The sequence below is a fragment of the Vidua macroura genome, chromosome 4, assembly GCF_024509145.1.
Source record: "Vidua macroura isolate BioBank_ID:100142 chromosome 4, ASM2450914v1, whole genome shotgun sequence".
Lineage (NCBI taxonomy): Eukaryota > Metazoa > Chordata > Aves > Passeriformes > Viduidae > Vidua > Vidua macroura.
The window spans coordinates 42,277,404-42,293,430 of record NC_071574.1 but is presented as its reverse complement, the minus strand read 5'-3'; the positions used below and the strand labels follow the sequence as shown (position 1 = coordinate 42,293,430).

General features: G+C 37.2%; 1 protein-coding gene across 2 annotated transcripts in view; it reads left to right on the top strand.

Annotated features, from left to right (window-relative positions):
- The window catches only part of SORBS2 (sorbin and SH3 domain containing 2), a 145,312-nt gene that overhangs the window by 56,251 nt on the left and 73,034 nt on the right, over positions 1-16,027 (top strand). For both annotated transcript variants that reach the window (XM_053975052.1, XM_053975056.1), the window contains exon 3: positions 9,902-9,951. In XM_053975052.1, the coding sequence (XP_053831027.1) occupies positions 9,942-9,951 (10 nt within the window). In that variant the 5' untranslated portion in view covers positions 9,902-9,941. The remainder of the gene's footprint in view (positions 1-9,901; positions 9,952-16,027) is intronic.

Sequence of the window (16,027 nt, the reverse complement as noted above, 5' to 3'; positions counted from 1 at the left end):
AATACAGTGAAACACTTTAACACAGCTTTGATAGAAATGTGACTTTTCCCTCTTATTACAAAAATTTACAAAAAAAAATCTGTTTGCAGGTGCTCAGTAGAGATTTGGCAAAAGCAGAATCTGAAAACCTTTTCTCATTGCACATGAATGGAAAATTAGAATTGAGTACTTGAATGCTTCTAAGTGCCAGGGCTAGTATAGGGAATGAGTGGGACTATTCATGTAGTTGGTACTGCAATGAATGCTTAGAGCAATCTGAAAATGAGGTTGGTGTTTGCTATTCTTTCAGATCCACTATAGACCACTCTTTGCAGAGTAAAAGGCTGCCTCGCTTGAAGACTGAGGGAATAAGAGCAGTAGACTGTGACAAATTGCCTTTGGCAGGGGAAGGAGGAGTTTGGTTTGGAGAGTAGTGGCAACAAAACTGGGAATTAAGTGAGTTAAGAGCGATAAGACTGGTTAGGAAGGGATCTGGGGCTGAAAACTTAGAAGGCAGATGTTTGTCTAATGGCTCTAGAAAAGTGATTTGGGTGTCCCTGTGGTGCCAGATAATGAAACTTCAGTATTTCCCCTTCCTTTCAGAAGGAAGGAGAATCTAGGTGATGGGCAAAGGAATTACCTTTGTGAAGACTGCAGTAGGAAATGCCAGCTGATGCTACCTCTACTGCTTCAGCTTGTTCCCTCTGTGTGGATGTAGTTATTGCAATTGTTTTGTAATCACTTATTTCTGCAAATCTGTGGCCTCATCCAGAAAACAAAGTGGCTTTCCTCATGGGATGTGGGAGTAGGTTTGTGTAAGGAATGGAGTCAGTAGTAGACTACTTAGGGTGCTTCTTCCATTTGCTGGCACAGTTTGCTTTGGTAATAGGAAACTAAGAGAGTGAAAACTCGTCCTGATTTGTGCCCCTCCCTCTTCGTTCCTGTGGTAGTGGGTATTGTACATTATTGTGGAAGAGCATGGAAAGCTCTGACCTGTGGGTGGCTGGCAGGCAGATTCCATGCACTGCACAGCCACACGTGGCAGTGCAGGCACCCAGTCACCTCTCGGGTGATCCCTAACCTTGTCCCATGTTTGCTGCAAGCCTGGCACAAACCTCTGGTGTTTTCTTTCAACATTTCTGTGAAGAATGAACCTTTTTTGTGTGTCATCTCACAACTGTTCCAATACCATTCTGCTTAATCTTTGTGAGTTTTAGCGTAAGATCATTTCTGATTTGCTCTAGAATCAGTAAAGGATGTGCTCATTAGCAGAAATCTTAAATGTCTTGGTGAAGAATAAGGTATTGAGAGGGAGAGAGAAGGATAAGCATACAATCTGAAATTTACCAAATGTCTAGAACTTTTGAAATTCAGCTAGCAGGTACAGGTAGTTAGTATTAACACTCCTTATTTACATGAGTTAACTATGCTCCCAACCATAATGGGAGTGATATTTCTATTATGAAGAATCGTGGCTTTTTTGTTCTTCTATATAGCATCGAGGCACATTGGATTTCATGAGGTCTAAAATCAGCTGACAGTACAGTGCACATACTCATTTTGTAAACAGTAGTAGTGGCATTATTTTGATGTCTGTTACCTGGAGGAGTGAAGCTCTATGAAATGAAAATTGATGATTGTGCCCCATGGGAAAAGGCAAAATACAGTATCAGCAAAACATTTAAATTCAAGCTTGCAAGGCTGATTATTCTGGTTTTCATGTGTCGTACATAAGGAGTTTTCCTTTGTTTTGAGAGCACGTAGTATTGCTGCTATTAAATATCTTCTTTCCTCTGAACAGTTAAGTCTCTAATGGGACTACAGCTATGCCAAGCAGTGCTATGATTCTTGAGAAATGGCAAAATGTGCTAGGAGTTAATAAGATACACTGCATGGTATAAAGCAGGCTTTATAGCAGGGATAGAAGATAGAAGTTTGTAGCATTTGACTTGCTGTCACTGATGAGTCATTTAGGTATTGAGGCATTATAAGTCAGCATGAAGGCTGAAAGACCAGAAGTATTTCTTGTGCAGCAGAACTGAAGAAACCATATGTCTGTTCAGACCAACAGTGAATAAATCTACGTTTTGCTTCACAACTCCTTAATCTAAACTAAAATCTTATTATCTTTTCCCCATTTTATTGCTCGTTAGCTCTTATCATTTTGGGTTCACAGGGTCACATCTGCAGATGTACCAACAAACCTAAATTGGAATACGTGGCTCAAGGAAGGAGCCTCACATGCCTCCTGTGCCAGGAGGTCACTGAAGTAGGTGTGTCAGTAGTATTCTGGTCTGCAGGGCCACAGTAGAGCTGATCTGAAGTCAAGCCCCTGTGTGGATGTCAGGCTTTGGCACCCTTTTGCTGGAGAAAGTTACTTCTACTTGCAGACGCTGAAACATCCTTTGGAATTGAATCACACCGAGGCAGTTCAGTGAGTTCCAACTGTATTAGTCATCAATCCATGCGGAGCTTGGAATGAATGTAATGGAAAAAGCTTGGGTTCAACTCTTCACCTTTCTAGACAGCAGAAATATTTTGGTTGTTTTTGTTGTCTTCCTCCTGCCTAACAAGGCAGATTAAACTGGATGCTGTGTGGGAGAGAGTTTTGTGGCTGGGTTTATAAGGTCCATGCATTTATCCATATACAGCTCCTAAGTCTTCTTTCCTGTATATGAATTCACTTTTATCTAACAATGCTAGAGTATATTGTTCACTTGGCTCTGGTAAGGTCTGTATTCTCTATGAGAATTCTTCATGGAACTTGTAAGCCTTCAGTGTTCCCAAGACCTCTGCATCTCTGTCAAACTTAGCCAAAACTGGTCACAGGTTTTAAGTACCCCTCAATAGAGGGGAACTGAAAGTTTTCCTGTACAATCCCTTCAAATTAATATCTTAGAAAATAATAAAATCTTTCACTTGGTATCTTCTTAGTCTTTTAAGTTATAGTTATTATTTCTGGTTTTATGCATGTGTTACAAAAAGATTAAAGCAAAATGCTGCTCCTTCAGCATACTTAAAAGAATATATTAAGGAGTCTTTTATCACCTCACCCATTGGTCCAACTCTCTTAGCTGTATGTGACATTACCCAATAGTTCAGGAAGCATGTTTTTATATTTAAGACAAAACCAACAGAGGCTAACAGAAATGGACTTTTCTTTAATGAATTAACACTATTCCCACTGATTCTATTGACTCATAGGGGGAAAAAAGCCCTGTATGAACGAGTTCTAATTTCAGTAGAGATTTATGCATGTTTAGTCTGAAATTGATACATACTACATCCCTAACAGAAAAGAGCAAGAATGCATTGTTTTTCAAACCGTATAGAAACAGAAAATTAGACAATACTTGAAGTATTCAAGTGACCAGTAATTTGCAAAGTTCTGGAAATGAAACTAAAACTGTCTTATGTTCCTGATAACTTTGGTAGTTACTGCGATCTAAAGAATCCAGATTTAACCATTCAGTGATGAGTTTTTGACAGGAACATAGTTCTAATGATATTTGTCTCGAGAAAGATGGAGAAATAATTGGATATTCTGGGAATATTTGTATCTTCTTGGAAATGAAACTTTAAATAAAATTTTAAAGAATGTCTAAAAGATTTGGCAGGTGAATTCTGGGTACCATTGTTTAAAAATTGGATTTCCTAAAAGACAAATGCTTCATCATGATAAAATGAAAACTTTCAGAAGTACTAAGACCACGCAGAATGCCTTGAAGGCACTCTGTCTTACAGTGGAGTTTTTTGTAATTACGTCCGTGCACACCAATCCACTGCATATTTACTTCAGTGATGTGCTCCCATACAGTAATCTTAAATAATTTCCAGCCTATGGAATGAATCCATTTGATCAAATACAGTTCCTGTAAAACAACAGCAAATGTGGAAGACAAAAGCAGGGAACAAAAATTACCAGCACTAAAGGCTAGAAATTTAAAATTTGATAGTATTAAAAACAGTAATAATAGTAAAAGGGTAAGAAATATGAACTGGAGTCAGCAAGTTAATGGAACTTTTCTTTTAACCTTTATTCAGTTAATGAAACCTTTCTCCTGTTTTATTTATATTGAAGTAGTAAAAAATAATGAAAAAATCACAAATGCCACAAGCATGACTGGAATTACTAATTAAATTTTCTCTAGTGGTAGAGGAGGAGATGCAGAATGTAAGAGCAGCAGTTTGTCCTCCTCATTCCTTTTGCAGCTGTAAAAATAACCAGTACCATGTACATCATGATGTCGGCTTGAATAGCTTTCTTGGTATCCTCATATACTTGCAGTGTCATTTTAGGAAAATGTTCTGCTACTAAAGTATCTGAGAAGTATTTTGACATGCCAGCAAGTACCTATTTAGAACCAAGTGCAGAAATTTTGTTTGTTTTTCACTACATAACAAGTCAAAATAAGTATCTAGTAAAAATCATGCTACAAACAGGCAAAATTTTAAGCTTCATGTGTTTTCTCTAGAGAGAGATACATTGATACCAATTTAAGTGCAAGTGTTTGAACTTCTTCTACTGATGCTAGGTGCATGAACAAAGATTACTGTTAGAAACCTGCAGTTTAGAAACATGTATTCTTTCCTTTTGCTATCAGACAATTAGTAAATTTTCTATGTTTCATGAAGAAACATGGGAAAAGATGATACCAGTTTCTGTTAATCTTGCAATTATAGCATACTCAGAGAAATTAGATTAGGAAAAGTGTCTGGAAAGAAGTTCCTGCATCATCAGATCAATTCCCTTGCATTCAGACAGTCACATTTTTCACATAAGTTTGTCAAGTTCAGAGTCTTAAGTCTGACCACAGCACTCCTGACAAGTGCTTCAGACCTTAATAATTCTCATGAATAGAGATTGCCTTATGATTTTCAACTCACATTTAAGATACATGAAATGGTTAATAGTGCTTTTATTTCCTCCGCTTGCATCCAATCCCTCGATGTGCTTATAGGGAATGATCAGCTGTAGACTCCTGTGGTGGATTTTCCTGTATCTGATACTCTTTGAACATTTGTACATGGGAACTAGAACCACTTGCCATTGTCCAACACAAAGTCCTAGCAGTACACTGAGTAACAATGTTGGTACTGTATTTGCTGAGGAAATAGGCTCAAATATCTGATCTGCTGTAAGTTAGATATCAGCCTAAGATAGTTTGTTTGTAGTACTGCAGATGATCCAGGAAACAGAGCTTTTGTGTGTAGAGATTTCCCTGGTCATGCACTTACTGCTGCTGAGTACAATGTGACTTATCTGTTGTGTTCCAGTAGAAGTTTATGACCATGTACACATTATTCACCATCCCAATTGTTTAATGATCCGATCAGTACATTTCCAGATAATGTGTGTGAGTAATTGTACAATGGCACTGCACTTAGCATGAGGATCTCTTCTTTTAAGAAAAACTTAAAATTACAGAAACTATGATGTCAATTGTCTACCTGATTTTTTCTCTTTGATTATGTATCTGAAAGCACTTTAATTAGAACTAGAGTTCTAGCTTCTGAGTATTCAGATCCTTATAGGGTGAGGCAATGTGGTCTAGGGCAAACAGTATTTATGCTTCTGTTTAACATAAAGCATAGAAATAGTTCTGTGGGGCTTTCATGAAGCCCATATTAAAGCATATGTTCAGCATAGGCCTTGCTGTGTTGGATCTTATTAAAGATCCCCTGCCACTTCGGTGACTTTTTGTTGCATGTTAATAAAACTGAAACATGGGGGAACCATTTTCATTATAAGCATCATCTGCCTGTGCTCCATCAAACATTTTCTCATACAAAGAGTGTATTTGCATATAAACTTTCTACCTGCTTATATGCTCAGCAAGAGAGATTTCTTCTCGCAAGGAAGTCTCAGGACAGTTATTTCTTGGTGTAAGTGTTGTTGTCACAATCTTAACATTTGGGGTTTATCAGGTTTTCATTGCATTCTCATTGCTGTAGTTTTCCCGCTAACAGTGAACATCTGAAAGAATTTCTTCTGAATGGGGAGAGAAATAAAATAGGCAGCTTCACTGTACTTTCAGAACTAATGCTTCATACTTTTTTTTTACCCTCTTCACTGAGTGTATGAGTTGGCATTTGAAGTATATTGACTTGTTGCAGAGCAGGAATGCTCTGCAGATTCTTAATTATGTACATTAAAAGAATATACTGCCACATGCAAAATAGGATCCTGCCTGGTAATAAATGTGTGTTTGTAGATCACCTGCAATGTTTAAACTGACTGAATAAACAATCCTTGTGGTAAACTGATTCGATTCCTTAACTTTGCAGATATTTTCTGAAGTAGATTACTCTCTCAAGCTCAAACTGTGAAACTGGCAAGCAACATTAATGAAAGTCTGACACTCCCTCTCATGCAAGTCACGAAAGCTCCTGTCCTCTCCAAATATCTGGGAACTGCTCTCTACCTAAGAAAATGAAAATCTGTAATTTTCCAGCCAGACACAAATCTATCCTGCTGTTGATCCATCTGCACTCTGTGTTCCAAATCAATTGCTCCTCTCACCAAAGGTCCTTGTAGTAGAATTCAATACAGAGGATGGTAACTATAAAGAGCACATACTAGAATTAGATTTAGAATTAATATAAAGAAACTCTATCAGAACTCTGTTAGAAAATTACATTTTAAATCTGCTTTTCATAATATCTTTTGTGACATGGCAAAGAGTAAATAACAGGTAACTTAGAATTACAGAATTGGTAAGGTTGAAAGGGACCACATTGGGTCACCTGGTCCAACCTTCCTGCTCAGGCAAGGTCATCTGAGAGCACAACGCACAGAACTGTGTCTAAATGGTTCTTCTGCCTTAATGTCTGTAGGTGCTTGAAGATCTGAAAAAGAATGGAATTAAACCCCTAACAGTAAAGTCATGCATCTTGATTCATGAATAAACTGAGGGTGGGGAAACCTTCCTTGACTTCTCACTAACCCTTTTTATAGCTCCATATGAATGTAGAACAGAAGGGGTGACAGAATGTTTTCCTTCAGCACCCCACACTTCAGAACTTACCGGGAACAGAAGTAATTGCAAGTAGATATCAGGGTCTCTTGGAGAAAATAGAGCAGATGTCAATGAGATTCCCACAAGTCTTTTCAGTAACCTCTTGCAATGCAAAGAATTTCTGAGCTGTTAATCATTGTAATATTATCAAGGATATGTATTTATTGGAACTAAATGTAGCAGTGGTAACTGCAGGTGTATGCAACCCAACAGACCCATTTTTGTGCATTAGCACAGTCATTCGTTGCCTGCTGCATTAACTCTTTCACATGAAGCTAACTGTAGAAAAATGCCCTGAAGATTAATCCAGGATTTCCCTCTACAAAAGTTAGGCCTGCTACTGTGCTTAATGTTCTTTTACCTCAGCATCAGAGATGAGGTGTGAGCCCAGTCCAGGTGACTGATTTTGCAAAGTCACACATTGCAGTGGTGCTTTGTGTTCGCAGGACCCTTGCAGGCCTTTGTTCTGCCACAGCCTTGGCTGGCTGAGAGCTGAGTATCTCAGCTGATCATTAGGTGTACATTTTGGCACTAAAGTGTCTGATGCTTCCAGTGCAACATTCATTGCCTCTGTCAGGGGCAAACCCATTCCCAAAGAACAATTTTCAGGAGGAAATTAAGAAGGAGCAGAAGTACAAAACAAAACCAGCCCTTTGCTCCCTGTTCCTCCCCCCACCACTTCCTTCTAGAAGCAAGGATCTTAAAGACTGATTGAAACAATGTTGAATAAAATTATTTCAGGCATATGGCATTTAATTTCATTGCATTCATTTGGCTTCAACCCCAGGATCATTAAGCATTTGAATGGTGCTTTAGCTCTTTAGAAGCAGAGAATTCAAAATAATTTTAGTATTAAATACGAGGCCTGCTGTTTGCATGCGTGAGAGTTGGATTGCCTTATTTACATGCATATCTTTTAGGTATGCGAGACGAAGCTGGTTTTCAGCAAAATTAGATTAATGTGGAAAAATTAGTGATTTGTTTGAGGTCCCTCAGTAAGTGTCATCAGTGTGGCCTAAACTGTACAGATAGAAGTTGTTAGGAGTACAAAGCTGTAGTGCTGAAACTGAGTTTTGTCTGTTAAAACTTGAGTAAGAGTTAAGCATGCTTTGGGTAAATATATCAAAGCCACCTGCTAGAAATCATTTGAGCTCTGCAGTGTTCCAAGAGTCCTGTACTTGTTGGGTCTGAAAATAAATATCATGTTGCATTTTGTGTCTTATATGTGGTACGGTCAGCAATTCAGTTCCAAGCTAAAAGAAGGCTTGGAAACGGTGTCTCCTCTAGCAGTTTGAAAATGCAGTGGGAATTTGAGGCTGTAAGAACATTCTGTAGCAGTTAAAGAAATGCAAAATTTCAGTCAGAGACCATATATTAAAAAATTGCCTTAATTTTAAAAATATCTTTTAAAAATTCGCAGCAGTAGTTTGCTGATAGCTGCAGCAGAAGAATAATATTATAAAACTTCATGCACTGCCAGTTATTTATTTACATAGTTCTCAAGAAATACAAAAAAAAAATCAAGAAATCTCAAAAAAATACTATTTTTTTTGTCAAAAAGCTGACTGAATAATAGCAGCAGAGATCAAATAGTTTCTGAAAAACAATAATTTTTTCAAGCAATGGAATGTCTGGCCTTGTTATGAACACAAGAGACTACAGCAATATACATATTACCTCAGAGGTACAGTTAATTCAGGGTTCCTGTTGAGTCAAACTGAGACTGGAATTCTGTTTTGATATTTTGTTTACTTGTATTAATTAGGACCTTAATCTCCCATCATAGAAATGGCCCCTCATGCATACCTTCCAATTTACTCCAACATAGCCAGGCAGTTTATATTTTTTATTTATTTTTTGAAGCTGTATTACATTATGAAATCTGATTTTTACCTTTGTTTTATCTCAGACTTGATGTGGGAATAATGAGTAGGAGAATCATTTTGGCCTCAAGAGTTTTTGCCCATTTGCTAAAGTAGATTCTTTTAGACAGTGTATATGTAACAATACAGCTAAGCCTGGCTAGTATGCAGATGCCACTTTATCCTGAGATCAAGCTGTGATCTAAACTGGCAGTAGGTGGAAAAACAGTGTCTGCTCCATCTCATGACATCAGTGGGTTAAAGCTGGCTGTTATATAGCACGTTATGAGTTTTTTGCAGTTGTTGTTTGGCTTGTTGTGTTTTACTATTTGTTTGTTTGTATGTAATGTATAGAGTTGGGATATCTAAATAGATTCAACCTTCATGTGCACTTTATATTATTTTGGTGCAAATTATCATCTTTAAAAAGTGACCTGATTTGCTGCTCCATTAGGAGTTTTCATAAGGATTCCTGTGAGTGCCAAGACATATGTCCTGATTCTGTGCATAGAAATACATCAAGCAACATTAAGAATGTCAGTGTTGTCTGGATAGACATATTAAATCACTGGATGAAAACAACCACATCTGCTTATAAATCGTTGGAAAAGATTTGGTAACTTTGGCTGCTTAGAAAATATTTGGAGAGACCTACTCTTCACATCTTTTAGTTTGCACAAAGGAGTGAATAAACCTTATAAGCAGCTTTTAAAAATATTTCCACATTCCTGTTTGGAAAATATTTTTAGTTTATAGTTTATAGTTTCAAGACCAGAAGTTAATCACTAGGTTTTTTTATCCTACAGCAAATATTTACAAGAAAGCTACTAAACACATGAAGATAGGGTGACTTATAATGGAAGTGGGCAGCTCATCTTTAACTTTGGAAGGACAAGCAATACCAATTTAATTAAAGCAGTGTTAAAATAGGACTGCCATTTGTATCACAGTGATTCTCCACCCCTCCAAAAAGCTCTGCTGCCATTTTGTGCCACACATTCTTGTCCTGTGCAAATTAATAGATCGTTTTATTTTCCGCAGGAAATCTGAAGACTTTTATAGCAAATCCTCCAGTGTCAAAATGAACACAGGTATGCTGCATCTGTGAGATTTTTTTTGTGTTGTTTTGTGAGCCAGGAAGATCCCAAATTTACTAGAATTTTCATAAACAAATTGTACTTTAGTTGGTGCTGAACTCAAAATAAGCAAGATACTTTAATAGTATGCCTGCTTATGTGCATTTGTATCCCATATATAAAACTTACATACATGTTTTTCTATGTATGGACATATATGGATACACAAAATAAAAGTGCATGCTTAGACTTCTGTGCTTAATTTTATAGTATCAGTTTTGTGCATACGTATGTTTTATGTGAAAATATATAGTGTGAGGGTATAAGAGTGATGGAAAAGTGTTATTAAAGCATCACATTTTCCTAAGAAAATGCACATGCTCTAAAAATCCTTTCTTTCCATTCTGTACTGTCACTAAATTAAGGGGCATATAATCCCTATATTACAAGCTGCACTTGTGTATCATCTGAGGATAATCTTGAGGGTATGTTATACTTACAGTGCTTTTTATTTTCTCTCAAGTTGCTGTAGTAGATGTATTGACCAAATTAAGGACTCTGTAGAAAGTTATCTTCATTATCTATGAGAGTGTAGTAACATTTGCTCCTGAACTTTTGAAGCCAGTAAGATAGTGCTGCTCTTTGTGCTGGAAGAGGGAATAGGCCTCTTAAAAGCAGACTGCTAAAATCCTGGCCTCACTCAGGTGTAAATTTTCAGTTGCAGTCAGCTCTTTTTAGACTCCATAGGTGAACTGTCTGGTTTGCAAATTAACTGTGGTGCAAGGATAGACCTATCCATCCTTTCCAAACCAGTGGCTTTATCACTGACCGCACTTCTTCACCATGACATGATATGTGGGACCTGAGGACCAGAACTACCTTTGAAGTCTGAATTTCAGCAGTATTTCAGCTCTAAGTCAAAGGGATTAGCTTTTCTGTGGTATAGGTGCCATTATCTAGATCACTGTATTAATCGAGCTTCATGGCTTCCTGTTGTCTCAGACAACTGAAACTCAGGAGGATCCATTTCTTGAGCATATCTTTTAATACAAAGCTAAAATATATTGGTTCACTTGAAACCACTACATTTGTTAATAGAATTAACAGGAGAAATTAACTTTCCCGTTTGAGTGTGTACTTTTGTTCCCCAAAGTTTTAGTTGTTCTTAATTTTTTTCAAAACCTAACCAAGGTGGTGTATTTTTAATTTATAAAAATACCATTTGAAATTTGTCCCGTCCTCTCTCATTTTTGGTGGAGATGTCTTTCCTAAACACATCAGTATGCATAATTCAGGTAGTATTAAAATACAACTTGTTTCATGGAACTAATTTCAGACATAACTTTCCTAATCATCATACTATAATTACATCATGCATTGCCATCATATGAGTCAAAATCATATGATAGAGGTAATTTTATAGCTTCTACTTCAAAAAATATTAATAAAGAGGTAAATTGCCAGTTTGTACTACTGCAGCCCTGAAGTATGACTTTGTTTGATGTTGTACTAAGATTTTTGATGTAAGTTATGAATTCTCAAGAGAGAAGAAATAAGATTTAAATAATCTGTAGCTAAATGACTTCTCTTGGGGATTGGGAGTATTTTGGTCACACTGGAGCCTTAAAAACAGACATTAAAGACCTGAACACACCTGAAATCCTCTCCAGTTACTTAAAGATACCATGATTTTAGACTGAACTTTAATCTACTCTGCACTTGGACAGTGAAAACATTTTTTTCATCTTCTATATGCTTGATATTAATGTGCATGTTATCAGCTGCACTGAAAGGAAGGTATTGACAAAATGTGGCATTTATCGGTACTATTGGGGTAGATTGTTTTCTGACTGTAAAAAAAATTAAAACCTGTGAGTAGAGTGTAAAAGTGGACATCTTGCACCTATCCTTGCACCTATCTAAAGTATTACTTCATTAAGAAAGAGAGTGACTCAGGTGGAAGGTGTTCTGTGTGCTGTTCCGGGCTAGCTATTTCCTTTTTTCCTTTTTTTATTTCCTTTTTTTTTCCTTTTTTCTTTCTACACTACACTGTCTTTTGAACATGAGTGCTACAGCTTTGGTTTGGGGTTGGTGGTTTTTCTTATTTCACTGCTTTGTAACAGAAATTTGTGCATGGTGCAATTGTAGGTTATCAGATGCCATTGATTTGCCACTAGTTTTTAAAATATGTTTCATTAATGACTCCTGCAGACAAATGAGCTCTCTAGTTTGATGCCAGTAACTGATGGAGTAGCAAACCTAATGTATATACAGCTTTAAAAAGAAAAAGTAAACCTACTGCTTAGACTGGGCTTCTCTAATCCAGTGCTCCCTGTGGCTGCAGACTTGGCAGTCTGTCTCAGCAAACCCTCTGGAAGATATTTTTGTCTACAGAGAAAATGTTTTGAAGAGCTTTGGTTTGCAATACTCTACCATATATGGGAGGGATTTTTTAGCATTTGATGTTAATTCTGTACCACATGTTAGGAAGGAATATTCAGCAGCAAAAGGCAATGAAACATTTTTGCAAAATCAAAGAAACAGAGGTAAAATATAGAGAAGGTTTTTCAGACGTATCAAGGGTACTTCGGCTTCTGCTTCCTTTTGGAGTTCAAATGTCATAATTTTAAAATAGTAGTCTCATAGAATGTGTGTGTCTTTTTAAACCCAGAGAAAGCAATCATCAACGGAACCATATTTTAAGCTATATTTAGGTGGTTTCTTCAATAAGTCTTCAGGTATTTTACAGATTGATGAACATCATTAACTTGGTTGTTTGATTAACTCACAGAAAACATGAGCTGCCCCTGAAACTCACATCAAATTAAAACACAGGATGAATGTCCTTATTGTTCATTATGCATATGTGCATGCATAGCTCATGTCGAGGAGAGGTAATTGCTTTGAAGAATAATAAATGGATAGAAGTTAATAGTTAAAACTGATTTTTACAGTGTCCATCTGTAAATACTTTGGCTGAATTTCACACAGATCATTCTTGATAAATGCATCTAATTTTAAAGCTATTAAACAAGTTAGCTGTTTGCATTAGATGAAGTGCATAAAGAACAGCCAAGAGTGAAAAGTATGCAGTTCTGGAAGACTGCAAATATTATCTGTTTGTTAAAATTATTAATGAAAGTCATTACATGGACTATTCTCTTGCATTTTGTCTGGGAGACAAGAACACAATTTCTTGGGTCCATGCAGAGTTCCTGAGCAGATTGTTAAGCCACTTTTAGATCACTGAAGTAAATTAAGTGGGCTTGAGTTCCAGGCATTCTATAAAAAATTTAATTTTTAGCAGCATAAAAGAACCAAATAATATGTTTACCTGTCAGTGTAGATTATGTGGTAAAAAACTCATCAAAACACCCAAAAAGGAATTCAGATAAAGAGTGGAAGGAGAGGAAGCCCAAATAATAGCCTGCCCTGCCAGGATACTCCCAGGCCCATCATGGGAGCCATCAAAAGCCTATCTATCTCCCTAAGCCTGGAAGAGCACAGGGACACAAGGGCAGGCAAGAACACAAATTAGGGTGACGCAAGGAACAAAGGCTCTCCTTGTCCAGGGCCATCCCAGGGCTGTCACAGGAGAGCAGGCATGGAATGAGTGGCAGACTGGTGTTTGAGCCCAGTTGCTGGAAGGATCCACTCTGTCCACATGTGCCATTCTCCTTAGTGGACCTTCCTTCAGCCAGAGAGGGGAAGGATGGTGAGGCCATTGTGCCGAGTTAGTGTGAGTGTTTGGAGCTGTGTCTGGCCATGAATGGATGTGGTGTGTACATCTGCCTGCTGGGAAGGCATTTCCAGTCTCCCTCCTGGTTGGACCTGGGGACATAAAGAGGCAGCAGCTTGGTCTGTCTTGGACAGTTGGACCCAGCACTATATGTTTACCTGAAAAGGTCAGAATGCAAGTAAGGAGGTAGAAGCCCTGCTCTAAAGACTTCTAAACTTGAATGCACTGTGCAGACAAAAGGAAAAATGATACAGTCCACAAGTACAGTGAATAGAATAATAATCAGCAAACCTAATTTTTGGCCATTTTTCTTTTCTTTAATAAGCTTTAAGAGCTTATTTAAAATTTCTTGCCCCTGGCTGCTCTCTCTCACCTCTTCACACAAGGTCACCATCCTTTCATCTTTGCCCCCTTTGTTTATGCCACTGCTTTTACTGACTCTCTGAAACAGTCTTTTTAAGAAACCCACCCCTTGCTCTTAAATGAAATGGTGGTGTTTTGAATTGTCTCCATCTGGCTTTGGGGCAGGACCCAACCAGTAGACTATTTGTCAAATGCAGATACAGCTCACTTAGGATGATGCCGTCTGTCTCTAGTGGGAGCGGCTCTTGGGGCTGTGAATTTAGGGGGAAGGGTTAAATGTGGAAACAATTAAGAGAGGAAGAGAAAAAGAAGCTGCAATTGCATTTCAAGCAGCTATTTTGATTGTGAGTTATTGCCCGACTTTATATTCTAGCACTGCCTGCAGACCTTAGCTGATTTGGGTCTCCTTTGCTTCGTATTAAAGCAATTCCTAGTGAGACAGGACTCCTTCCTGAAGAATTTTTCAGGTCAAAGGAATTGTGAGTGTGTGTATGCATATTTGTGCCCACATTTGTTTATATAAGGAAACATTTTGTATAGAATGCTCCATATAACCTCATTTGTTCCTTTAGTAACAGCTATGTGATATAATTGCTTATAGTTTGCAAGTGAAATGAGCAGAAGATCATTAATTCAGTCTCCCTTACTGTTTCCTAATACTCCACACTCCACTTAATGGGAGCCTGGTCTGAACATAGATGAGAGGATGGAGCCCATCATGCATTAATATGTGCTTAGCTACACACATTCCTATTCTACTAGAAATTTTGCACAACTCAATAGTGTATAAACGTGAGGTTATGTCTTAACTGAGTGCTAATTAGATCTAATTTTGTACAAATACTGATAAATATCTGATATCAGTATTTTGTACAAATACTGATAAATAATACAGTACAGACTTGTGAATATATATAAATTATATATAGGGGTAAATATTGTATGTAGTCAGTTACAATCTGTTTTATTTCTCTTGCATGAAGCCAAAACACTTTGCTAGATTATGGGTCCACAAAGTATAAAACTCTTGACTCAGTTGAGTTACATTAAAAACTAAATTGAAGAAGAATTTTCTGAAGTTAAAATAATTAAATGTTTGTAGTCAGTTTCTCATTATTTTCACTTTCTCTATCATGAAATTCAGGAAGGTAGCTCTGGAAAAACTACAAATTAATTACCACTTTGTTTGAATAAGAGCTGTGACAGTATAACAATTTTTTTTGCATGTTAGCTTATATTAAATGTAGTGTGCTTTCAAAGTCTTTCATATTCAGATTAGAACAAAACCTCAGTATCTACACATCATCAAATCTCATTGGAATTACCTCTGATGGATGTCGATGATGGGGGAAAAGGAATACAAGAATGGAAAATGTAATTTTAATTACAATTTCCATTCTGTATTTATGTAAGCAAACTAAAACACATGTGCAGATTTGATAGCCATTGCCTTTGTGTCACATGTACAATGCCAGTAATTAATGGCAGGTAATGTATTGCTTTCAACTACTGCTGGCTGAAATAACTGGGCTTTTTGCCTTGCCCCTTGGAATTGGCAAAGAGTCTTTGGTACCACTTTACATCTAAGGCAGTGGCTCTGATGTTTGCCAGTGTTAACAACTACTTAATGCAGATCCTACAGGGCCTGTGGCCAGGGGAGTATTGGAAATGTTGAAGCAGCAGGAATGAGCAAAGAAATACCAGGAGCTTGCTTCTCCTGCACACTTGGGTTAAAGATGACTCTGTGGCTCAAATTACTGCTATTATGGCAAATATTTTCTGCAAATAGGTTGCAGATCTTAAGACCTTAATTTTATAAAACTCCCTGTCATAGGTTACGGAAATAAAAAGGCATTCATCATACTTGTAGTTCTTGACTTCACTGAAGCACTAAATGAAATCTCAATAGTATCTAAATAATAAAATTAAAATCATTTTAGTGAAGAGCAGAAAAATACTCTAGTTAAATGTAATTGCTAAGAATATTTA